The sequence below is a fragment of the Bufo bufo genome, chromosome 10, assembly GCF_905171765.1.
Source record: "Bufo bufo chromosome 10, aBufBuf1.1, whole genome shotgun sequence".
NCBI lineage: Eukaryota > Metazoa > Chordata > Amphibia > Anura > Bufonidae > Bufo > Bufo bufo.
Window position 1 is genome coordinate 42,283,775 of NC_053398.1, and position 26,614 is coordinate 42,310,388.

The window sequence follows — 26,614 nt, forward strand, 5'->3', positions numbered from 1 at the left end:
CCCTTCTGGTTCCTGACCTCTGGCTTCGCAAAGACTCTGCTCGGTTTCACCATCCGTTTGGACTTTTGCTTTACAGCTTTATTTTCAATAAAGCCTTCTTATTTTCACTTATCTCTTGTTGTACGTCTGGTTCATGGTTCCGTGACATTAGGACCAAGCCATGAATTCTGACGGTACAGGGCCATCCTCGCTACCCACGCTGGTTGCCAGACTTGATCAGCAGGATCACCTGTTGGGTCGGTTCGCTGTGGCGTTGCAAACCCTGCTTGAACGCACGGCTCATTTCGCTCCCGTTGCCGATGGGTCGGTTGTCGCTCCAGGGCTCGCTCCTACTGCCGCTCCGGTTGTTGCGCCAGAGTCTACCCCGACACCTGTTGTTGCGCCTGCGGTGTTTCGGGGTATGACCGGTTCTGCCCCTCTTCCACAGCGCTTTGGGGGAGAGCCAACTCAGTGCCGAGGTTTCCTTAACCAGGTGGGCATTTATTTCGAGTTGCTGCCACATGCCTTTCCCACTGAGAGATCAAAGGTGGGCTTCTTGATCTCGCTGCTCTCGGACAAGGCCTTGGCCTGGGCCAGCCCTTTATGGGAGAACAACAATCCGGTGGTTGCCGAGTTTTCCGGTTTTGTTGCTTCTCTTCGGAAGGTATTCGATGTGCCGGCTCGTGCTGCCTCTGCTGCGAAGCTCCTTATGTCCATCAGACAGGGTTCACGATCCGTAGCTGAATACGCCATTGAGTTTCGTACCCTGGCAGCAGAGGTGGGCTGGAATAATGAGGCTCTGGTCGCTGCTTTCTCTCATGGTCTCTCTGATGCCTTGAAGGATGAGGTTGCAGCTGAGGACCTACCAGTTGAGCTCGAGTCTCTTATTTCTTTCCTGATTTTGATTGACACCAGACTCAGGGAGAGACCTTCCTTTAAGGAGAACCTGCGGAGGTCTTCTAACAGATTGGTGCCTACGTTTGCTGTCCCACCCGTGCCTCCCTCTCCTCCCACGCCTCCTGGGGATGACTTGTCTGGGGGTGAACCCATGCAGCTGGGGTTTGCTCGCCTGTCCGAGGGGGAGAGGGCACTCCGGAGACGCGAGGGCCGATGCATGTACTGTGGTCTCGGTGGGCATTTTCGGTTGGCATGTCCGAACCGTCCGGGAAAACGCTCGTACCTGAGATCCTGTCGGGGGCAGATCTTGGGTGGAGTCTCCTCGTCCCCGGTTTCCCGTGTTGACAAACCACTGATCACTGTTGTCCTCTCCTGGGTCGGGGGCTCGGTGACGACCCAGGCGTTGGTGGACTCTGGTGCTGGTGGTTTGTTCATTGATAGTGTGTTCGCTGCCGCCAATTCCATTCCTCTGCAGGCTCGAGGTTCCCCACTGGCTCTTGAGGCGATAGACGGCAGACCCCTTCTGCCGCCACACGTGACTCATGAGACCCTTCCAGTGGGGATAGCCATTGGTGCCGTTCACAGAGAGTCGGTCTGCCTCCAGGTTATTTCGTCTCCACACTACTCGGTGGTCTTGGGGTACCCCTGGCTCCAGAAGCATAATCCGACTTTCGATTGGAGATCGGTCGAGATCCTCTCGTGGTCACCGCAGTGTGGGGCTAGTTGCATCCATGGGTCTGTCAGGTTGCTGTGTACTTCCTCGGACTCTCTGTTGCCTCCTGAATACGAGGAGTACCGGGATGTATTCGATAAGGTGCGCGCGGTTGCCCTACCTCCGCACCGCCCATACGATTGTGCCATAGAGTTACAATCTGGTGCCGTTCCTCCTCGTGGCAAAGTCTATCCACTGTCGGTAGCGGAGAATGAGGCCATGGAGGAGTACGTGAGGGAGGCGCTTTCACGCGGACACATTCGCAAATCTTCGTCCCCGGCAGGGGCTGGATTTTTCTTTGTGAAAAAGAAGGGCGGTGAGTTGAGGCCTTGCATCGATTACAGGGGTCTCAATCGCATCACGATCAAGAACGCTTACCCGATACCCTTGATTTCCGAGCTGTTCGATCGCCTTAAAGGGGCCACGGTCTTTACCAAACTCGACCTGAGGGCGGCATATAACCTGGTAAGGATCAAGGCGGGCGATGAGTGGAAGACCGCGTTTAACACCAGGACCGGTCATTACAAATCCTTGGTTATGCCCTTTGGGTTGTGCAATGCGCCCGCAGTCTTTCAGGAATTCATCAACGATGTTTTCCGTGACCTGTTGCAGCAGTGTGTGGTGGTCTATTTGGATGACATCTTGGTATATTCTGAATCCATGGAGGCCCACATTCTGGATGTCAGACGAGTGTTGCAACGGTTACGAGAGAACAAGCTGTTCGGTAAGCTTGAGAAATGCGAATTTCACCGATCCCAGGTAACTTTCTTAGGTTACATCATTTCCGCTGAGGGGTTCTCCATGGATCCTGAGAAGGTTTCGGCTGTCTTACAGTGGCCCCAGCCCAGTGGTCTTCGTTCCCTGCAGCGCTTTTTGGGCTTCGCCAATTATTATCGGATGTTCATCAGGGACTTTTCCATGCTGGCCAAGCCTCTCACGGATCTGACCAGGAAGGGCAGTAATTCCCAGGTCTGGCCGCTCGAGGCCATCCGAGCTTTTGAGGCCCTAAAGTCCGCCTTTGTGTCGGCTCCGATTCTGTCGCATCCCATTCCTGAGTTGCCCTTTGTCCTCGAGGTGGACGCGTCTGAGACGGGAGTAGGCGCCCTTCTGTCTCAGCGTAGAACACCAGAGGGTCCTCTGCTTCCTTGTGGGTTTTACTCCCGGAAACTGTCTTCCACGGAGTGCAACTATCAGATTGGTGACAGGGAGTTATTGGCCATCGTGCAGGCCCTTAAAGAATGGAGGCACTTGCTCGAGGGTTCGGTGGTTCCGGTTCTCATCCTGACGGACCACAAGAATCTGACCTACCTTTCTGAGGCCAAGAGATTGACACCACGTCAGGCCAGATGGGCTCTGTTCTTGTCACGTTTTAATTACGTGGTCTCCTACCTACCCGGTTCCAAGAACATCAGGGCGGATGCCTTATCATGGCAGTACTCCGAGCTGTCCAGGGAGGAGTCGATTCCGACTTCGGTCATACCTCCGAATCAGATCCTGGCCGCCATTCGCACCAGCCTGACCTCTCCCCTGGGTTAGCAGATTTTGGCGGCTCAATCTGGTGCTCCCTCTGGGAGACCCAACGGCAGATGTTTTGTGCCTGAGGAGTTGCGCACTCGGTTGTTGCGAACCTACCATAACTCCAAGACCGCGGGGCATCCTGGAAAGAATCAGCTGTCCTGGGCTGTTTCACGTCTGTTCTGGTGGCCTTCCCTACGTTCCGACATCGCCGCATATGTAGCGGCATGCTCCGTTTGTGCCCAGAGTAAGTCCCCTCGGCACCTTCCGTTGGGCCTTCTGCAACCCATAGCCACCGGGGAGCACCCATGGTCACACCTGGGGATGGATTTCATTGTGGACCTCCCTGCATCCCGAGGCCATACGGTCATTCTCATGATTGTGGATCGGTTTTCCAAAATGTGCCACTGTGTTCCTCTCAAGAAGTTACCCTCTGCACAAGAGTTGGCCACGATTTTTGCCAGGGAGGTCTTCCGGTTGCACGGTTTGCCCAAGGAGATTGTGTCGGATCGGGGGAGTCAGTTTGTGTCCAGGTTCTGGCGCGCCTTTTGCTCCCAGTTGGGGATTCATCTCTCCTTCTCCTCGGCCTACCACCCTCAGTCCAATGGGGCCGCAGAACGATCCAATCAGGCCTTGGAGCAATTCCTTCGTTGCTATGTCTCCGATCACCAAGACAATTGGGTTGACCTTCTGCCTTGGGCTGAGTTTGCCAGGAACACGGCGGTGAACTCTTCCTCTGGGACGTCTCCCTTCATGGCCAATTATGGGTTCCAACCTGCCGTGTTACCGGAGGTATTCTCTCCCCAGGATATTCCGGCTGTGGAGGATCACCTTTCCGTCCTACGTGCTTCTTGGGTACAGATCCAGAAGTCCCTTGAGGTCTCTGCGCAGCGCCAGAGACTCCAGGCTGATCGCAGACGAGCGCCTGCTCCTTCCTACCAGGTCGGAGACCGTGTATGGTTGTCCACCCGCAACCTCAACCTTCGAGTGCCCACTCCCAAGCTGGCGCCTCGCTTTGTTGGTCCCTTCCGAGTGCTTCGCAGGGTAAACCCGGTAGCCTATGCCCTTGCGCTTCCTCCTGGCATGCGGATCTCCAACGTGTTTCATGTCTCCCTGTTGAAGCCACTGGTGTGTAATCGTTTCACTTCCTCGGTTCCTCGGCCTCGTCCGGTCCAAGTGGGCAATCGTGAGGAATATGAGGTGAGCAATATCCTGGACTCACGCCTGGTCCGCGGTCGGTTGCAGTTTTTGGTCCATTGGCGTGGTTATGGTCCAGAGGAGCGTTCCTGGGTTCCCTCCGCAGATGTCCATGCTCCTGCCTTGCTCCGAGCCTCTCAGAAACCGTTTTGTGCTCCGCGGAGGAGGGGCCCTTGAGGGGGAGGTACTGTCATGGTCTTACCTTCTTGCTGTTCTCCTTCGTTTGACATGTGCTGGCGGCCATCTTGGTTTCTGGGTTTCTTGTAGCCTTCCACCCTGCGGCTCCTCCTTCCCACTGGGAGGAGCTGGATGCCTAGCTCATATATATAGGAGGTCTGTGGTTTCAGTTCCTTGCTTGGTCCTCTTGTGTTCACATGCTTCTAAGACTGCTGCTGCTTCTGGTTCCTGATCCTGGCTTCGTCTGACTACCCTGCTGGTTCCTGATCCTGGCTTCGTCTGACTACCCTGCTGGTTCCTGATCCTGGCTTCGTCTGACTACCCTTCTGGTTCCTGACCTCTGGCTTCGCAAAGACTCTGCTCGGTTTCACCATCCGTTTGGACTTTTGCTTTACAGCTTTATTTTCAATAAAGCCTTCTTATTTTCACTTATCTCTTGTTGTACGTCTGGTTCATGGTTCCGTGACAGAATTCCAATCACAGGCAGGTTAGGCGAGCGACCATCTCTTCCAAGATGGATTACACAAGCCCATTCGGCGCCCCAATGGTGCCAACACCCATTAAGGGTCCCCATCCTGCCCCATATCGTGACAAAGAGGGTTCTCCTCTATCGGCTGTGACATAATTGGTCATTGGATGTGCGAAACTATAAAGAAAATACCATACTGATGACATCAGCACTTATACTGTACAAGACGATATCTTGTTAAAACGAAGAGGGAACGCCCTCATGCAATGCAGGCGGGACACGCGAAAGGAGCCTTATTGAAAAAACAAATCCTCCTTCAAAGATGAGGTGTTAGAGTGATATTGTACTTTGCAGGGGGCTCTTCATCCAACCTCCAGGCACATTCTTTGTCCATAACACCTTCTCCCAGGTGTGTGAAAGTGTCTAAAAAAGTGAAATAAATGAGTATAAATAATATATAATAGACACAAATAATATAGCTTATTATTACTTTGATGATGTAATGCAGCCGGAACATGCGCAGAGGTAATCTTTAGACAGTATGTGTGGGCTTCATCGTTCATCCAGGTATCAATTTGTTCTCTCCTCCTACTTATGATCACATTGATTACGTGTATGCACTGATTGCACATACAGATGGATCTAATTATGCACATTATATGGTGTTGTATGTAATGTACTGTGCAATGTATCTGATTTACAATATGCACTTTGTCACTTTATCTTTTAGTGATGATAATTGACCTTTTATGTATTTTGATATATTTTTTATCTGTATTATTACTCTAATTATCAATCATGTCATTTCACTGATTACTTTGATTGTTACACCTTTATATGTTTGCTGTTCATTTTGCACCAATGCTTGAGAAAGGCTCATGTATGAGCCGAATCGTCGCTCTGTGCCACTTTATGGGTGAATAAAGCATATTGACTCATTGGAAAGTCCTTTGGAGGGCAGTCCAATTTTTGTCCTATACAAGTGGGTCAGCACCTATTGCCATACTTGGGCCTTGCACCCTCCCTTTTTTCCTTTTTTCTCTTGGATGGTGCTGCTGGTGGTTTTTCTTTTATTTTTATATATATATATATATATATATATATATATATATATATATAGAAAAGGTTGGCAGCACCGACAAAAAATCAAAACAAAGAATAGGGTGCTATGTCCTTGGTCATAGGCTAATAGCCCAAAATGTATAAATGGAAAAATGGACAGCACTCCAAGGGCTATAAAACAATGAAAAATGTAATCACCCATGTCGAACAATACAGCAGCAGCGACGTTTCAGCTCATCCATAGATGGGTGAGCCGAAACGTTGCTGCTGTATTGTTCCACATGGGTGAATACATTTTTCATTGTTTTATAGCCCTTGGAGTGCTGTCTATTTTTCCATTTATATGTAGTTAAGGCTGATGAGTCAGCCTGTATTTGTGGGAGAGGCGGAGGCACTTCATAAACGAGGCACGGCCTCACCCACGGGTGTGAGTTCTCAGGTGCAGGAGGGAGCGTGCTTTCATCCCTGACCCAAGCAGCTCACACCAACAGCAGCTACGCTGAAGTGTGCTCGACTCGTAAGTATCCATGGGCCACGGTGCCCTGAGCCAGCCAAAGTTTCTTACGGTAAGCGCAAATCGGGCTCAAGGACAACCGCCGCTCTGGGTTTGTTTCTGGCTGGGCTTGCAGGTTGGGTAGGGCTCCCGCAGCTTTCAAGCACATGGATCATTCTGATCTCCCTCCCTGCCTTGAGCTTTCCTTACCTGCACTTGCGGCTACGCCATCGGCTTCCTTGCACGTGCGGCACACTCACGGTCTCGCACGGTGTGGCTGTTTCATCTGTCTGTTAGTTCGCCACCCTGGTCTCTCGTTCACCGCTCCTAGTGTCGCAGCTACGGGGTGTCTGCCTCCAGCGTTCTCTACCCTTCTGGCTATGCTCCCTTGGATCCGTCTGTCTGGCACTCAGCTGCCATGTTGTACCAGCATTGCCAGAAGAAATAATGGAGGGATAGCAACAGTTCTGTTAAAGCATAGCTTTTTTACTGGAGAGCGGTTCTGTTACAAAAAAAAAAGACCGGTCTGTGGTGCTTGGGTGAGCTGGTTTTTGTGCTACTGTTTGTATTCATGCCGCGGTTCGTATTCACTCAGCTTGGTCTCCTTGCCTTTGCTAGCCAAAACAATCTGCTTTGATTTACTTCAGCTGAAGCCAATAATACAATAGGAGTGAGTTCCTACTAGGTATAAGGAAGTTTTACTATTCACTTTGTATGTCTTGGTGAAGGGTCATGATTAGCAAAAATGAAATTTGTCTTCTCCTATCTGCGTCTGGATTTTAGTTTTTTGACAAAAAAAAAAATGGGGAAATACAGGTAAGATGGCGGTGAGCGTGATGACGTCACGTCGTAGGGCCTGTGACGCGCGGCGCTGCTACGAAGTGCTTGATTTGTTGCCCCGAGTCGGTCATGCACCAGACACCGATGCGTCGCGGCTTTTCCCCGGACTTCCCGATCTCTCACAGGAGCAGTTCGCGCTCCCCGCACCGTTCTCCCGGCAGATGCCGCCGTTCTCCAGTTTACTAACTTCTAATGTCTTTTGTCTGTTTACGTTATTCAGGCTTACATTTATTAATTACTAATGTCTGTTGCCTGTTTGCATTATTCAGGCTTACGTTTACTAACTTCTAATGTCTGTTGCCTATTTACATTATTCGGGCTTACGTTAATTGATTACAGTTGCCTGTTTACGTTATTCAGGCCTACGTTTATTATTCAATGTCTGTCACCGGTTTACGTTATTCAGGCCTACGGTATCAATCATCATGTCTGTTGCCTGCTACGTTTCAGGCTCACGTTTATTAATCATTATTGTTCTGTCGCCTGTCTACTTTATTAAGGCCTACGTTGATTGATATCTGTCGCCTGTTTTACGTTATCCAGGCTTACATTTTCTAACTACTAATGTCTGTTGCCTTTTTACGTTATTCAGGCTTATGTTTACTCACTACCAATATCTGTTGCCTGTTTACGTTATTCAGGCTTACGTTTATTAATTACTAATGTCTGTTGCCTGTTTGCATTATTCAGGCTTACGTTTACTAACTTCTAATGTCTGTTGCCTGTTTACGTTACTTAGGCTTGAGTTTTTAAAATTTCTAATGTCTGTTGCCTGTTTACATTATTCAGGCTTACATTTATTATTCCCGAATGTCCATTGACTGTTACGCTTATTCGAGCTTATGTTTATCAAATGTCTGCTGCCTGTCACGTTCTTCAGGTTCACTTTTTAAATCGCTATTGTCTGTCGCTCCACCGCTACAAGCGTTTCAGAACTTAATGTCCCGGTCGCCCCTTCCATCCAGGGTCCAAGAAGTAAAAAAAAAACAAGGCACGGTCTCACCCACGGGTGTGAGTTCTCAGGTGTCACCCTCCCCCTCTTCACTTTCTATTTCCACAGGGTATGCCCCCTTATAGGCCTACCCACAGCAATGGCAAAGGGCACATCATTAGTCATTCTGTCAGGTCATCTAAAACACGTCCAGTTAGGTTAGTCTTAGTGTTATCTCCTTAGGGTTTCCAGGCATCCCCTTGGCCGTAGCCTTGACCACAAATATATATATATATATATATATATATATATATATATATATTTATAAAAAATGAAAAAAAAGGCAGCACTCCACTGGATTAAAATAAAATAAACTTTATTTACCCATAGGCTACAGCGACGTTTCGGCTCATACACAGGAGCCTTCCTCAAGCAGTGTGCATACATCAAAACTCTGGGTACATATAGTGTTACAGCCAATTAAGAACAATTACATGTTAAGTGAACATAATTAATAAAAAATCAAAATACATGATGCCATATAAATATCAAAAGCAATAAGACCAAACATATGTGAATATTAGATCGTGATACATACAATTGTGAAATAATATGGTAGATATAAATAGTACAATACATTTGTATTACACAAATCACATAACAAGTGCCAGCTGAAGATGATTGCATAAAGTGCAAAGTGCTTACTGTTACAGGTGATGACTATAATGGAAGCGGGAGGGAGAGTGGCTGTTGTCCATGTAGACATGTGCGATCCGGCGTACCTGAATCCCCACTGCGCATGCCCCCATGACGCATAAACTGTGTTTCCGTCTAGCATTAGCCTCGTCACGCTACGCATGCGCTCTTAGGCTATAACGCTATCGCGGCCATTTTGGATAAGGGCAGAACGCCCACTGAGTTACGCTGCTATTAAGGACAACTAATAGTCCCGGTATACCGCAGGCAACAGGATTGGACTCCTAAAAAAGAGAGAGCTCAAATGGATTTATACACTTAATTCTCTACAGCCATGTGGTCTCAATGTGGACTATAGGGTTGGAGTGAGTTAGTTGCGTGGTTTGCCCTCTCTCTTTGCACTCATGTCGACTGTCTTTCTGTGTAGTATGTGATTTGTGTATACAAAGCATATATCTTAGGTTTATTCTCCAAGTCTTTCCTTTTTTTAATGTATTCTCTTTTTTTCTCTTCCTTCTTCTTCTTTTAGATAAATTTTCATTGGATTCGGGATATGGGGAAGTGGCGTCATGTCCATTGGGGCTGTGTGGTCACGATGTCTGGACGCGTCTGCTCTACATGATCTTTAGGCTTGTGTATTTCCTTAAATAACTACCTCTGTACTTTTAACTCAGATTCCGTTACTACTATGGCGGGGTGTGGTGAGGAGATCCCTCAGAGTGAGGTGGCGATGGATGGACTTTGACTGAAGTAGCGGTGCGACTCTGCATCTACATGCGGATGCGCTACCGCTCTATAGCCTTGGTGGGGCGCCCCACTTCAATTTGCAGGTGTTGGCCCTCTGCTTAGTCCACTTAGCCACTTAGCCACTGAGACACTCGGACATGTATATATGTCCTTTTTCACCCCTAGCCTGCGGTATACCGGGACTATTAGTTGTCCTTAATAGCAGCGTAACTCAGTGGGCGTTCTGCCCTTATCCAAAATGGCCGCGATAGCGTTATAGCCTAAGAGCGCATGCGTAGCGTGACGAGGCTAATGCTAGACGGAAACACAGTTTATGCGTCATGGGGGCATGCGCAGTGGGGATTCAGGTACGCCGGATCGCACATGTCTACATGGACAACAGCCACTCTCCCTCCCGCTTCCATTATAGTCATCACCTGTAACAGTAAGCACTTTGCACTTTATGCAATCATCTTCAGCTGGCACTTGTTATGTGATTTGTGTAATACAAATGTATTGTACTATTTATATCTACCATATTATTTCACAATTGTATGTATCACGATCTAATATTCACATATGTTTGGTCTTATTGCTTTTGATATTTATATGGCATCATGTATTTAGATTTTTTATTAATTATGTTCACTTAACATGTAATTGTTCTTAATTGGCTGTAACACTATATGTACCCAGAGTTTTGATGTATGCACACTGCTTGAGGAAGGCTCCTGTGTATGAGCCGAAACGTCGCTGTAGCCTATGGGTAAATAAAGTTTATTTTATTTTAATCCAGTGGAGTGCTGCCCTTTTTTCATTTTTTACATTTGTTGGATTGGCTTATATCCACATCTGGGCCTGTGCACCCTTTTCTTCCAAGTGTCTTTGTGACGGTGCTGCCATCCCCTTTTTTTCTTTTTTTATATATATTTATATATATTTATATATATACATATATATACATATACCCTAAGGAGGCTTCAATCTGCAATAACAGATTTAACTTGAAACGCAGTTTCCAAAAATTACCTATTTATTTTCTGCAATTTTCATTCCTTTGTTTATTTTCAGACATCTGATATGCAGTATTCAACTCACTCCTACTCTCAGTCTTTTCTCATGTTGGTATGCCCCTTTCAGTAATATGTTAGATCTGTGTATTTAGGATGCTGCTGCCTTCCCCTGCCACAACTGCATAATATGCGCTTTGTTATCTACAGCCTGTGAGATCTGGCTTCCTTTGGTGCTCATAACTCTTCATACAGGTGTACAACCTCATGCAGCTATTTTAAACACTGAGAGAAGGGAGGGGAAGAGCAGAGAGAGCTGACACAGCCAGGAGCACAGTTCTGGCAGATATGTCAGATTTAGCAACACCAGCAGCTAGAGGATGAACTTACACACATTGCAGAAGCAAAATAGTAGGAAATTGTTAATGTAGGCTTATTTAGATACTTTGTTGTACTAAGTTGCATTTAGGAAACAAATGAAACAGCAGAGAGGATAAAAAATTCTGTACTTATTGATTTTCTAATATATGATTTTCGTGGTTAGAGCTCTCCTTTAGTTATACAGAAAGTTTAAATACCCTTCGTCCCTTCAAAGGGGGAGCTCACTCAATATGGATTTATGTTAATAGGAGTAATGTTGAGCGCAAAATCTTTATTGTGAATATTGGCACTTCGAGAATTTGCAAATATATAGAATATATTGCTATATAGTGATGGACGAACATCGGCCGGGATGATTCGCGAACGTAATCAAATGTTCACGAACCGCAAGTTTTCAGCGGGCCCCATTCACTTTAATGACGGGTGAACCTAAAAAACCTTCAGGTCATATTTGCAGCCACCAAATACTTACAAGAAGTGCACAAACCGTCCCACAACATGGACAGTGACATACCAGAGTGGGATCAATGGCAAAAATTCCCCCCAAAAATATGTATTTCAATCAGGGGCCATTTATATGCATCTTAAAGCAAAATTTTCAGAAATGTTCCCTGCTGGAGCCTAGATTTTTATTTTTTTAAGCCACAGGAGTACAGGCCCCAAAAATTAGGCATTCACCTGACAGAAAACATCAAGTGATTATGTGGCTGGAAGTATATTAGATGGTCATTGGATATCAATTTTACTGCAGGCCAGTGGAGTACAGGCCCCAAACATTATGCATTCACCGTACAGAAAACATCCAATGATTATGTGGCTGGAGGTATATTAGACGGTCAATGGATATCAATTTTACTGCAGGCCAGTGGACTACAGGCCCCAAAAATTATTAATTCACCGTACAGAAAAGAACAATTTATAATGTGGCGGGAGGTCCATTAGGCGGTCACCCAGTTGCAATTAGTTGTTCCAATGGCATTTGTTCCTCTGTATAGCTGCGGTATCTCAGCAGAACCACACACAAATGCTGCACAATACAAATGCACTATATAGAAATTGTTTTCTAAGTATATCGCACCCCTGCCTCAATCAGATTTTTTTAGGGGCAACTGTTATATCACACCAGTTGTAATTAGTTTTTCCAATGATGTTTGTCCCTCTCTATAGCTGCGGTATCTCAGCAGAACCGCACACAAATGCTGCACAATACAAATGCACTATATAGAAATTATATTATAGGTATATCGCACCCCTGCCTCAATCAGATTTTTTTGGGGGCAACTGGTATATCACACCAGTTGCAATTAGTTGTCCCAATGGCGTTTGTCCCTCTGTATAGCTGCGGTATCTCAGCAGACCGCACACAAATGCTGCACAATACAAATGCACTATATAGAAATAATATTCTAGGTATATTGCACCCCTGCCTCAATCAGATTTTCTTGTTGGCAACTGTTATATCACACCAGTTGCAATTAGTTGTTCAAATGGCGTTTTTCCCTCTGTATAGCTGCGGTATCTCAACAGAACCGCACACCAATGCTGCACAATACAAATGCACTATATAGAAATGATATTATATGTATATCACACCCCTGCCTCAATCGTATTTTTTTGGGGTCAACTGGTATATCACACCAGTTGCAATTAGTTGTTCCAATGGCGTTTGTCCCTCTGTATGGCTGCGGAATCTCAGCAGAACCGCACACAAATGCTGCACAATACAAATGCACTATATAGAAATTATAGTATAGGTATATCACACCCCTGCCTCAATCCGATTATTTTTTTTTGGGGACAACTGGTATATCACACTAGTTGCAATTAGTTGTTCCAATAGCGTTTGTCCCTCTGTATAGCTGCAGTATTGAATCAGAACCGCACACAGCTGCTGCACAATACAAATGCACTATAATATACTTTCTATGTTAGAAAGTATATTATAAGTATATTACACCCCTCAGTATGTCACACCTATCGATAGCACACCAATACCAGTCCTCAAAAGGACTTTTGGGGCCCAATTAGCTAGCGTTTTGTGTCTCTATACTCTCTAACAGTCTGTTCCTGCTCCACACAGCAACCTCTCCCTACACTGGCAAAAAACAGAATGTAAAATGGCGGCCAGATTGGGTTTATTTATAGGGTAGGGGGTGTGTCCATGTGCTGAAACTTCTCAATTAGCTGTCCTGTCCCATCTGATGGATGTGTCATAGGTCAAAGTTCTGCACAATGCAAAGAATATGGTGCCGGCAGAAATCGCTATATGTTCGCCTGTTCGGCGAACAGCGAATGAGCAAAGTTTGCCTTGAAACGACCGCCAGGCGAAATGCAAGGCCATCTCTATTGCTATATCTTTGTAATATCGAATAATCTCGCTTTTTTTATCATTAGATAAACCTATATTCTTTTCTCACTTATTGTATATACAGTTGCAAGAAAAAGTATGTGAACCCTTTGGAATGATATGGATTTCTGCACAAATTGGTCATAAAATGTGATCTGATCTTCATCTAAGTCACAACAATAGACAATCACAGTCTGCTTAAACTAATAACACACAAAGAATTAAATGTTACCATGTTTTTATTGAACACACCATGTAAACATTCACAGTGCAGGTGTAAAAAGTATGTGAACCCCTAGACTAATGACATCTCAAAGAGCTAATTGGAGTGAGGTGTCAGACAACTGGAGTCCAATCAATGCGATGAGATTGGAGGTGTTGGTTACAGCTGCCCTGCCCTATAAAAAACACACACCAGTTCTGGGTTTGCTTTTCACAAGAAGCATTGCCTGATGTGAATGATGTCTCGCACAAAAGAGCTCTCAGAAGACCTACGATTAAGAATTGTTGACTTGCATAAAGCCGGAAAGGGTTATAAAAGTATCTCCAAAAGCCTTGTTGTTCATCAGTCCACGGTAAGACAAATTGTCTATGAATGGAGAAAGTTCAGCACTGCTGCTACACTTCCTAGGAGTGGCCGTCCTGTAAAGATGACTGCAAGAGCTCAATGAGGTGAAGAAGAATCCTAGAGTGTCAGCTAAAAACTTACAAAAGTCTCTGGCATATGCTAACATCCCTGTTAGCAAATCTACGATACGTAAAACACTAAGCAAGAATGGATTTCATGGGAGGAAACCACATAGGAAGCCACTGCTAACGGAAAAAAAGCAATGCTGCACATTTACAGTTTGCACAAGAGCAACTGGATGTTCCACAGCAGTACCGGCAAAATCTGTGGACAGATGAAACCAAAGTTTAGTTGTTTGGAAGAAACACACCACACTATGTGTGGAGAAAAAGAGGCACTGCACACCAACATCAAAACCTCATCCCAACTGTGAAGTATGGTGGTGGGGGCATCGTGGTTTGGGGCTGCTTTGCTGTGTCAAGGCCTGGACGGATTGCTATCATCACAAGTTTTTCAAGTTTATCAAGACATTTTGCAGGAGAACTTGAGGCCATCTGTCCACCAGCTGAAGCTTAACAGAAGATGAGTGTTGCAACAGGACAACGACCCAAAGCATAGACGTAAATCAACAACAGAATTGCTTAAACAGAAGAAAATACGCCTTTTGGAGTGGCCCAGTCAGAGTCCTGACCTCAACCTAAATGAGATGCTGTGGCATGACCTCAAGAAAGCGATTCACACCAGACATCCCAAGAATATTGCTGAACTGAAACAGTTCTGTAAAGAGGAATGGTCAAGAATTACTCCTGACTAGAGTGGAGCGAACCCGAACTGTAAAGTATCAGGGTTTATATTTGCGGTTAATTATTTTAACACAATTAACCACTTTTTACTTTGTTTTGTGAACGCTAACTATGAGGCAAACATCTAATAAGGGACGCGGTCATGGTCGTGGTGGTGGTGTTGGTGGAGCCTCTGGTGCAGGGAGAGGACGTGGCCGTTCTGCCACAGCTACACGTCCTACTGAACCGACTACCTCAGGTCCCAGTAGCCCCCAGAATCTACAGCGATATTTGGTCGGGCCTAATGCCGTTCTAAGGATGGGAAGACCTGAGCAAGTACAGGCGCTAGTCAATTGGGTGGCCGACAGTGGATCCAGCACGTTCATATTATCTCCCACCCAGTCTTCTGCAGAAAGCGCACAGATGGCCTGAAACCCATGCCCATCATTCTGTCACATCACCCCCGTGCATATCGAGGAACCTGTCTGAGCCTCAAGTCATGCAGCAGTCTCTTATGCTGTTTGAAGACTCTGCTGGCAGGGTTTCCCAAGGGCATCCACCTAGCCCTTCCCCAGGGGTGGAAGACATAGAATGCACTGACGCACAACCACTTATGTTTCCTGATGAGGACATGGGAATACCACCTCAGCATGTCTCTGATGATGACGAAACACAGGTGCCAACTGCTGCGTCTTTCTACAGTTTGCAGACCGAAAAGGAGGCCAGGGAGGAAGACTGGGTGGAAGACGATGCAGTGGACAATGAGGTCCTAGACCCCACATGAAATGAAGGTCGTGCCACTGACTTTCAGAGTTCGGAGGAAGAGGCAATGGTGAGACTGAGCCAACAGTGTAGAAAAAGCGGGAGCAGGGTGCAAAAGCAGAGCAGCCGTCGCCAAAACAGTTCGCCTGCTACTAGCCACCGTCACCAGGGACCGAGCACACCAAAGGCAGCTTCAAGGAGTACCCTTCTTCACACAATGTGCTGACGACAAGACCCGAGTGGCTTGCACGCTGTGCCATCAGAGCCTGAAGTGAGGCATTAACGTTCTGAACCCTAGCACAACCTGCATGACCAGGCATCTACATGCAAAACACGGGCTGCAGTGGAGTAAGCACCTTCAAAACCAAGAAAGGGCTCAGGCCCCTCCTGCTCCCTCTTCTGCTGCTGCCTCAGCCTCTTCCTCTGCCTCTGGAGGAACGTTGGCAACTGCCGCCCAGCAAACAGAGGATGTGCCACCAACAACACCACCTCCGTCACCAAGCATCTCCACCATGTCACACGGAAGCGTTCAGCTCTCCATCTCACAAACCTTTCAGAGAAAGCGTAAATTCCCACCTAGCCACCCTCGATCCCGGGCCCTGAATGCCAGCATTTCTAAACTGATGGCCTTTGAAATGCTGTCATTCAGGCTGGTGGGGACGAACAGCTTCAAACAGCTCATGTCGCTTGCTGTCCCACAGTACGTCGTTCCCAGCTGCCACTACTTCTCCAGGAGAGCCGTGTCCTCCCTGCACAACCAAGTATCGGATAAAATCAAGTGTGCACTGCGCAACGCCATCTGTGGCAAGGTCCAGCTAACCACAGATACGTGGACCAGTAAGCATGGCCAGGGACGCTATATCTCCCTAACTGCACATTGGGTAAATGTAATGGCAGCTGGGCTCCAGGCGGAGAGCTGTTGCCTCCTCTTCCTACTCGGCTTCCTCCTCCTCTTCTACCACCTCCTCATCCGGTCAGCCACAGACCTTCACCACCAACTTCAGCACAGCCAGGGGTAAAAGTCAGCAGGCCGTTCTGAAACTTATGTGTTTGGGGGACAGGCCCCACACCGCGCAGGAGTTGTGGTGGGGTATAGAACAACAGACCGACGAGTGGTTGCTGCCAGTGAGCCTCAAGCCCGGCCTGGTTGTGTGCGATAATGGGCGAAATCTCGTTGCAGCTCTGGGACTAGCCGGTTTGACGCACATCCCATGCCTTGCGCATGTGCGGAATTTGGTGGTGCAGAAATTCATTCACAACTTCCCCGACATGTCAGAGCTGCTGCATAAAGTGCGGGCCGTCTGTGCGCGCTTCCGGCGTTCTCATCCTGCCGCCGCTCGGCTGTCTGCTCTACAGGGTAACTTCGGCCTTTCCGCTCACCGCCTCATATGCGACGTGCCCACCAGGTGGAACTCCACCTTCCACATGCTGGAGAGACTGTGCGAGCAGCAGCAGGCCATAGTGGAGTTTCAGTGCAGCACGCACGGGTGAGTCGCACTGCGGAACAGCACCACTTCACCACCAATGACTGGGCCTCCATGCGAGACCTGTGTGCCCTGTTCCGCTGTTTCGAGTACTTCACCAACATTGCCAGTGGCGATGACGACATTATCAGCGTTACAATTCCACTTCTATGTCTCCTTGAGAAAACACTTAGGGCGATGATGGAAGAGGATGTGGCCCAGGACGAGGAGGAGGAAGAGGGGTCATCTCTAACACTTTCAGGCCAGTCTTTTAGAAGTGGTTCAGAAAGAGGATTTTTGCAACAGCAGAGACCAGGTTCAAATGTGGCCAGACAGGGCCCACTACTGGAGGACGAGGAGGAGGAGGATGAGGAGGAGGAGGAGGAGGATGGGGATGAAGCATGTTCACAGCGGGGTGGTATCCAACGCAGCTCGGGCCCATCACTGGTGCATGGCTGGGGGGATACGGAGGATGCTGACGATACGCCTACCACAGAGGACAGTTTGTCCTTACCTCTGGGCAGCCTGGCACACATGAGTGACTACATGCTGCAGTGCCTGCGCAACGACTGCAGAGTTGCCCACATTTTAACGTGTGCTGACTACTGGGTGGCCACCCTGCTGGATCCCCGTTACAAAGACAATGTGCCGTCCATAATTCCCTCACTCTAGCAGTATCGGAAGATGCGCGACTACAGGCGCACGCTGGTAGACGCGCTCCTGAGAGCATTCCCGACTGACGCCGGGGGACAAGTGGAAGCACAAGGCGAAGGCAGGGGAGGAGGAAGAGGTCGCCAACGCAGCTGGGGCAGCGCCAGCACCTCAGAAGGCAGGGTTAGCATGGCCGACATGTGGAAAAGCTTTGTCACCTCGCCGCAACAACCGGCCCCAACTGCTGATATGGAGCGTGTTAGCAGGAGGCAGCATTTGAACAACATGGTGGAACAGTACCTGTGCACACGACTACACGTACTGACTGATGGTTCTGCCCCATTCAACTTCTGGGTCTCCAAATTGTCCACATGGCCAGAGCTTGCCCTGCATGCCTTGGAGGTGCTGGCCTGCCCTGCAGCCAGTGTACTCTCTGAACGTGTATTTACCACCGCAGGAGGCGTCATTACAGACAGACGCAGCCATCTGTCCATAGCCAACGTGGACAAGCTCACGTTCATTAAAATGATCCCACAAGACTTGTCTGTACCTTGTGCAGAATAGACATTTATACCACCATCAAACATACATTCTTGTACTCAAGTCAAGTGCAATGATTCTTTGTTTTCTTTTCTTTTATTTGTCCCAATATTTTGGGGGCTACCTACACCAATAAAAAAATAAAAAAACATTGTTGGCTACCTGTTCCTCCTCCATTGCTGCCTCCACCTACAATACCACATTCACCGCCTCCACAACCTCCGACTCCATATCCACCTCCTTCTCTGAGTTGCAGGTTAATAATTTGTAATTTTTAGTTATTTTATTTTAAGTTATTTCCCTATCCACATTTGTTTGCAGAGCACTTGCCATGCTCTTAAGCACATTTTACTGCCTTTTACTTCCCTCTAGCCTTTTCAAGGACTATTATAGAGCCATTTTAATTCAAAAAAGTGCCAATTTTAGTGCCCTAAATTGAAAAAAATATATTTTCAATTGTCGGTTGACATTTAACCATTTTTGGCGTATACAAACCCCTGCTGTGCCTGGGTGATAGGGGCCTAAATCTCTCAAAATACTCTGTTCTATTGCTGGGTGACATGAACCCCCTTTTGCCGTGAATGAACCCCTGCTGTGCCTGGGTGACAGGGGCCTAAATCTCTCAAAATCCTCTGTTCTATTGCTGGGTGACATGAACCCCCTTTTGCCGTGAATGAACCCCTGCTCTGCATTGCTGACAGGGGCCTAAATCTCTCAAAATCCTCTGTTCTATTGCTGGGTGACATGAACGCCCTTTTGCCGTGAATTAACCCCTGCTGTGCCTGGGTGACAGGGGCCTAAATCTCTGAAAATCCTCTGTTCTATTGCTGGGTGACATGAACCCCCTTTTGCTGTGAATGAACCCCTGCTCTGCATTGCTTACAGTGAACTCAATTTAGTGAAAACATATGTTACTGAACGGAAGATGTGCGACTACAAGCGCACGCTGATGTTAGCATTCCCACCTGACAGCTTAGCAGCCAGTTACAAGGACAGAAGATCATGTGAAGGTAAACTAGCTTCCTTCCTTGTTAGGTTACAGCCACAGGGTCAGGATTCTGCATGCGGAAGCCAAAACCATGAGTAAATGAGAATTGGAAAGAAAGTGTATAGAACATATACAGAAACAGAAACCTTACTCTGTGGCAGTACCTTTATACTTTAGAGATGAGTGAATCAATTCTAAACTAATCAAATTTATAAAAAAAGTTCTAAAAATAATTAGATTCTAGCAAATCCAAAATGTTTGCCATTTGTTTCCAATGAATCACTCAAAATGGCAGCTAGCATTTTACCAGTCAGAAGAGAGAGCAGTGCAATGTGTTTTTAAACAGGCCGTTTGTTACCATCTATTTACCCATAGGCATATACACTACTACACACTAAAATTTAGGGATATTTGGTTTGTGGGTGAAATTTCAGGATGAACCTAAATGCACTAACCTTTACAGGTGAACTTAATGTGACCTTCTCTAAACTTTTGAATGGACTTGTTTAATTGTTCAATGTTTTAGTACTTTTTGCACAACTTGCTGTTCTCTAACAAGGAGCAAATTAACAGCAAAATTCACAACAGGTATTTGATCCATGAATCGCCCAATAAATTTCCTGGTTCAATTAGAATTAATAGTTAAACAGTCCTCCTTATCATGCTGTTCACATTTTGACATCATGAGACCAAGACGACGCCTAGCAAGTGATCAACAGTACCTCCCTATTGCGAGACTTTAAGCAGAATTTCTCAGATGGAAGTGGCCACTGAGCGTAGAGTGCCACAGAGTGTCATCAGCAGGTTGCAACAGAGATACAAAGAGACTGGAAGAGTCACAGAAAGGCATAAAAGTGGACGTCCTTTGGCCACATCCCACACCGATGACTGCTTCATTGTGAACAATGCCCTGCGGAAACGAATGATTAATGCCACACAACCTTAGGCACATTCAAAGGAGGGGAGAGGCACCAGAGAGGCACCAGAGTGTCACGTCAGACCATTCAAAACTGTTTATATCTGTGTGGTCTGCATGCTGGACGACCTGCAAGAGTACCTGACCACACCACCAGGCACAGGCGTCATCGTCTTGCATGGGCCAGGGAGCATTTACGCTGGACAAAGGACCAGTGGGCCTCAGTGCTGTTCACTGATAAAGGTTGGTTTGCTCTTAGCAGAAATGTTGGGTGCCAACCAGGGGCATTGCTAGGGTCTCAAAAGATCCGGGGCTCAAGCCCCAATGCATATGTGCCAAATTCTTGAAATATCCGCCCTGTCCCCTCCCCCTCCCTCCCCCCCACATACTCATGCCTTAGCACTAGAAACAGATTATACTTTTTAGTCATTTCCGACTGAGATCCATTTTTTAGACAGAAAAAAAGTACTGCAGGACTTTTTTCCCACCTTAAAAAAATATATATGATCTCTGATGGAAATGGCTAAAACGGATGCACAATGTTCATAATGGATGCACAGGATCAATTTTTTTTTACAGGATCTTTTTTTTTTTATGTTCTTCAGAATGGATCAGAACGGAAAATAAAAGGCGATGTGATAGCTGTCTCTTTCAACTCCCCTATACACATACATACTAGCCGAGAGTGCATGGGTTTTTGGTGGATAACAATTAAATAAATCCAGTGACTGATCCATGACAATACGACACTTCCAACCTTTGTACATGCTTCTTCTTTTTATTTATTTTTTTAATCTGTTTTTGTGTTATTATATTCTGAGATTCAAAATGTTTTTCTTTTTTCTTTTGATGGAGCTGTATGAGGCTTATTTTTTGTATTATGAACTGTTTTCATTCTGGGGTACCTGCAACTTTTTGATCACTGCATGCATGCACCATGCATTATAAATAAGACATTTATTTTGTAAAATGGCTAATTAAGGCTTGAGTGATATGTGCCCACAGTCACGTCACAGGGCACTGATGGCCGTGACAGAGGGAGCCCCCTCCCTCTGTTTAACTGGACAAATGTGTTCACATACAACCTCTTAACGCTTATGATGTACAGTTCCGTCTTATAGTTTTTAAGGGGTTAATGGCTAAGATCTGTTGGTTGTCATTTGGGGTCTTAGAAGGGGTGTTCCAGCTAGAGGCTTTCTGGGTGATTTTTATTTGGGGGTATGCTTGTAGATAAAGGGTGCCACAGGCAGAGTCATTTACTCCAGGCCCCTTCCATAACTTATTGGAGTGATCTTGGAATTATTGGGGACCACAAATCAGCTTTACATTAGTGTATATATTTATTAGACTTAGTAGAAATATAATGTAAGTCTGCTTTTTGGTCCCAGATACTGTAATTCCAAGATCATTTCAATCTAGTATGGAGGGAAAGTGGAGTGAATGACATTTGCCTGTAGGAATCAATCTCCCCACCTTTCGAAAATAAAGTGAGTGTAGCCTGCATTGTGTCCACTACCTTCCCCTGGAATGTGCAGTAGCTGTCCTGCTGCCGGTGCCCTCATCCACCCCCTCCCCACACATCCCAACCACCACATTCCCAAGAACACAGCTGTAGAACTTACACTGTGGCTGGCTTTTTTCATGGTGTGACAGAGCGGGCCAGCGCTTCCCACGAACTCTGTCAGCATGCAGGAGGAGGCTCTGATTAGTGGAGCAGCAGCAATGAGAGAAGCCTGCTTACTGCTCCTCCACCAATCAGCGTAGGTGTTGCAGAAGAGAATGAGGGAGGGAGACAAGCACTGCTTGTCTCCTTCTCTCTGCAGACTGCCATAACATTCGGGGCCCTGGACAAAACATCCGGGGCTCAAGACCTGAATGTTTTGACCTGGCAATGCTCCTGGCGCCAACGATGTTGGAGACATCAGGGAGAGCGCTGTGCATCAGCCACTGTTGTCACCAGACAAGCTTTTGGTGGTGGTGGTGTTACAGTGTGGGCAGATGTGTCTAGTCAATACAAAGCTGCCCTAAACTTTGTGAATGGTACAGTGACAAGCCCATACTACTTGAATAACATGAATCCAGTCATTGTCCCTCTGCATTAACAGCACAGGCCTAATTTCATCTTCATCGGGGACAATGCGCCACCTCATCGAGGTCTCATCATTAGGGAATGGCTGCTGGAGACTGGGGGACCTCAAATGGAGTGGCCTGCACTTTCTCCAGACCTGAATCTCATTAAAAACCTGTGGGATCAGCTGAGTTGCCATGTAGAGGCTCCTAACTCTGTACCCCTAAACCTCAATGACCTGAGGACAGCCCTTCAAGAAGAGTAGGATGCCATGCCTCAGCAGACCATAACTTATACAGCATGATATGTTGTTGTCAAGCTGTAATTGATTCTCAAGTTATTGAAACATTGACTTTTTGTGGGAGTATGGACCTAGATCTACATATATCTGAGTAAATCTGGACTATGTGCATGATGTCATCTACAATATGAGGCATCTAACTGGGTGTACCAGGTGGCAACTAAACTATCCTGTTTATTATTTATTACTGGCTGCATCTTTTGGTAACTAACCGATTATATATATATTGTATTTAATTGATTCTATTGTATCAAACATAACCCATTTATTACCACCCCCCCTAAAGAACCTGAATGAGGGGAAGGGCGTTGGAATGTACTGAGGGTAATAATAAGGAAAGTCTGGAATAGGAACGGGAACAGAGTGCACTCACCTTTAGGGTGCATCTCTGGGTTAAGGCATTAGTCAGGAATACTATAGGGACATAACCCCCAATGCCTGACCCCTGCATTCCTTCCTTGTATGATAAGCATCAATCGTGGTTCCACTTCCAGTCGACTTGTATCTAAGTTTTGTTGTTGTTTTTTGTTTTGGTGTGTAATAGGAATGAAGTATTATAGCTGATCCTATTAACGTATATTTAATAAAAGCTAAAGTTTTAATTATTCATGGGCTCTGTACGACTATGTTCACACTTGGCAGAAATGCAGTTGATTTTTTGTAGCTCAATTAAATGCAAAAAATCTGCAGTATATTAGGGAACGGCCACACGTTCAGGTTTCCTGATGTAGTTTTGGAAGCTAAAATGAGGACAAAGCACATGTGTGGATTTTGCTGCTGCATCAAAGCAAAATCTGTGGCAGAAATAACTCAGTGAATATCCTCCTTCCCCCTTAAAGGGGCATTCCCATCACATACAATGGGGGCATATTGTTAGGATATGCCCCCATTGTCTGATAGTTACCTACAACGAGAACGGAGCGGGGAGAGCTGTGGCTGGAGGTCATGGAAGCCTGTTGTGATATGCTCTAATTTCGTGTGGAGGTACAGTATTATTTTCATGGATTCATATGGAACCTTTGAGTAAAACAATGGCAGTTCCATTGAGTGCTATATATTGCCTTTGAGGTAATGCTTCTAGGAGAGAATACAGTTCCTTTCTGAGACACCAGTGCTTTATTATATGGAACTGTGGGCACTCGGTATGCCACAAAACAGTCTCTGTGCATGCAGCTTTGCCGTGTACATGAGGGCTTGAAGTGACTTATGATGTAAAACTACTTTTGAGGAAAGTATTAGCAGTGTTGCATTTTTTCAGTTGAATACTGGACTATCCCCAAGAAAAGCACTAGAGCTCACATCTGATTGCTTAGGAATTGGCCAAAATCACTACAATATGATGTAACATCATACATGTGGCAAGGCCCTGTATGATGTTATATACAATCAGTGCCATATAGAGGCACAGTGTATGCCCATAGCAGTGTATGGGCACGGTATGATAGATCCATACAATAGGGATCTGCAATATTGCAATCTGCGTGACACTAGTCCAGACCTTCATGACCAATTCTCCCAAAGACTGTGGTTGGATTTTGCTGCCAAGACACAATCTTCACCCTCATTCTGCTAAACCACTAATTATGTGCCTGTGGAGGCAGGCAGTGCTCCCAGATACTATACTACAAAGTAATAGTGCCTGAGGATAGTGATATAGTTGAAAGCAAGGATCCCTACATTTTTCATACCCTACACGAGACACCTAATGTATTTTTCGCTTTTTAAGATACACCTGATAAGACGCACCTAGGTTTTAGAAGAGGAAAATCTGAAAAAAATATTTTTCTTCAAACTCCCAAATTAGACCCGCAATCTTCATCAGACCTCAGATCAGACCCCCATATCAGACCTCAGATCAGGCCCCCATATCAGACATCAAATATCAGATAAGATCCCTATATCAGACCTCAGATCAGACCCCCATATCAGACCTCAGATCAGACCCCCTATATCAGACCTCAGGGTAGACCCCCAATATAGGACCTCTGATCAGATAAAAACATTTCTAAATAGACTTACCTCTCCAGACAGCACACTTCACTCACCACTCCCTGGTCTTCTTTGGGTCCACACTACACTGTGACCTGACATCGCACAGCATGGGTCACGCAGGTTATAGTGTGCCCCCTACATCCTGACAGTCAGGACAGTGTATCGCAGGCCCGGAGAAGACCAGGCAGTTGTGAGTTCAGCCAGTACTTCACTCACTGCTCCCCGCACCTACTGCATACTAGTATGTGCTTCCATATAGAAGCGCTCACTAGTATTGGCTTTATAAGAGACACTGCCATTTGTCCACTGTCATTTGGGGAAAAAATTGTGAAAAATACATTACATTTAATTTCCAAAGCAGACCTTACAATTAAGACCCCCGGTTGCGTATCTAAAGCTTACCTGTTGCTTCAGGTGACTTTTCAGAATAAGCTGATGTTTGTGTACATGAGAAATAATACTACATCTGACCATAATATTACTTTTATTTTGATTTGTGTTCTGCAGTTTCACTGGGTTTTCATCTAATGAGGAATATAACTATATCTTACCATTAGACGACTTCTGTGATGCATTTTTTTTACCAGTTTTCTCAGCTGCAGACTTCCGGGTGGAAGACTGTCCGTAAATTCCTGGAATAGAGTAATTTTTCCAGTGTCAGTTAAAAAGATTAGGCATGCCCATGATTCTGTTATTGCGGCTGAAGTTTTCAGGTTATTATAATTGTAATTATTATTATTTCATGGGCCTAGGCTGCACAGTACTAATGGAGAACTGCAATAATAAGCCAGCCTGGTCTATGAAAGCCAAAAACAGTTGGTGCTGGCCGGTGAGTTACAGTAGAGCATTTGATCCTGACATCCTATATGGAGGTGAACCTTGCTTCGGACTGCTTTTCCTGAGGGGAACTCTTAACCAAAGTTTTTCCTGGAATGACTAGAGTAGCTCAGGACCACCTACTGGAAAATTTCTGTACTGTGAGCTGAGCAATGCTTTGGAAATACTACTGTTATTATGACCAGACACTGAGGGTGCCAACTTGCAGTTCTGTACCATCTTCTATATGTGAGATGTTCTTGGAGCCTGTTAATGTGCAACCAACATGCTGTGTGCTCTCTTTGAGAGACTGTAACCAATACACTGAGTGGCCTCTTTGAGAGACTGTTCCATTCTTAATAGTAAGCTCCGAGCTGTGTAACTTTAAAAGACTGTAACAGCCAAGTTTTGCACTAATATACTGTATTCGAACCACAAAGCATTGTGCCAGAGTAAAGATATTCTAGTTACTGACAAATCTCCACCCATTACAGCCACCTTCACCTCTAAAGCTTAAAGTTGGCATCAAGCTGCACTTTCAGAAAAATACATTGACCCACTGATGTTGCCACTTGCCACATCTGTATATCATTTAAAAATTCAGGGTGGCAAACCTTACAGGCTCTAACTCTAATTGTCAATTATCCTTGAGCTACTGGGTGGAGACTAGCTGCTATTATGTCTCCCATATACAGCATGCACAGAGAAAGGGAAATCCTTTATCACTGTAGCACAGTCTCAGAAGCAGCAGTAGCATGGAGGACAATATCCAGTGATATGAGGTCACTCTCTGGCAGGTACTGTTTATGGGGTACTGTGTTTTCAATAGTAAATCTGTGGCATCGTGTACAGTGCCATCTGTCGTAGACGTTGTATATGAAGCACATTCTGGTAGATACTGTGTATCGCAAATGAGTAATAGGGCTGATGTAGAGGTGATTAAGCCCTCTACTGCATCTCCAGAATGCTGTGATTTCATATGGAGGCATACAGAGCTTTTTATGTTGGATTCCATGCAAATAGAGAATATTTTTATATACACTGAAGAAAAATATAAACGCAACACTTTCGGTTTTTCTCCCATTTTGCATGAGCTGAACTCAAAGATCTGAAACATTTTCTACATACACAAAAAACCCATTACTCTCAAATATTGTTCACTAAGTGCAAAAACTCTGCAGCATATTAGGGTACAGCCACACATTCAGGTTTTCTGATGCAGTTTTGGAAGCCAAAACCAGGAGAGAATTAAAAAAAAAGGGGAGACATAATATCTGTCCTTTATACTTTGATTTTTTGACTCACTCCTGCTTTTAGATTCCAAAACTTCATCAG

At 45.9% G+C, this 26,614-nt stretch overlaps 1 protein-coding gene across 1 annotated transcript in view; it reads right to left on the reverse strand.

Moving 5' to 3' along the window:
- The window catches only part of LOC120980019 (mucin-5AC-like), a 230,892-nt gene that overhangs the window by 203,777 nt on the left and 501 nt on the right, over positions 1–26,614 (reverse strand). Inside the window, exon 2 of the mRNA XM_040408884.1 lies at positions 25,015–25,095. Within this exon, the coding sequence (XP_040264818.1) occupies positions 25,015–25,095 (81 nt within the window). The remainder of the gene's footprint in view (positions 1–25,014; positions 25,096–26,614) is intronic.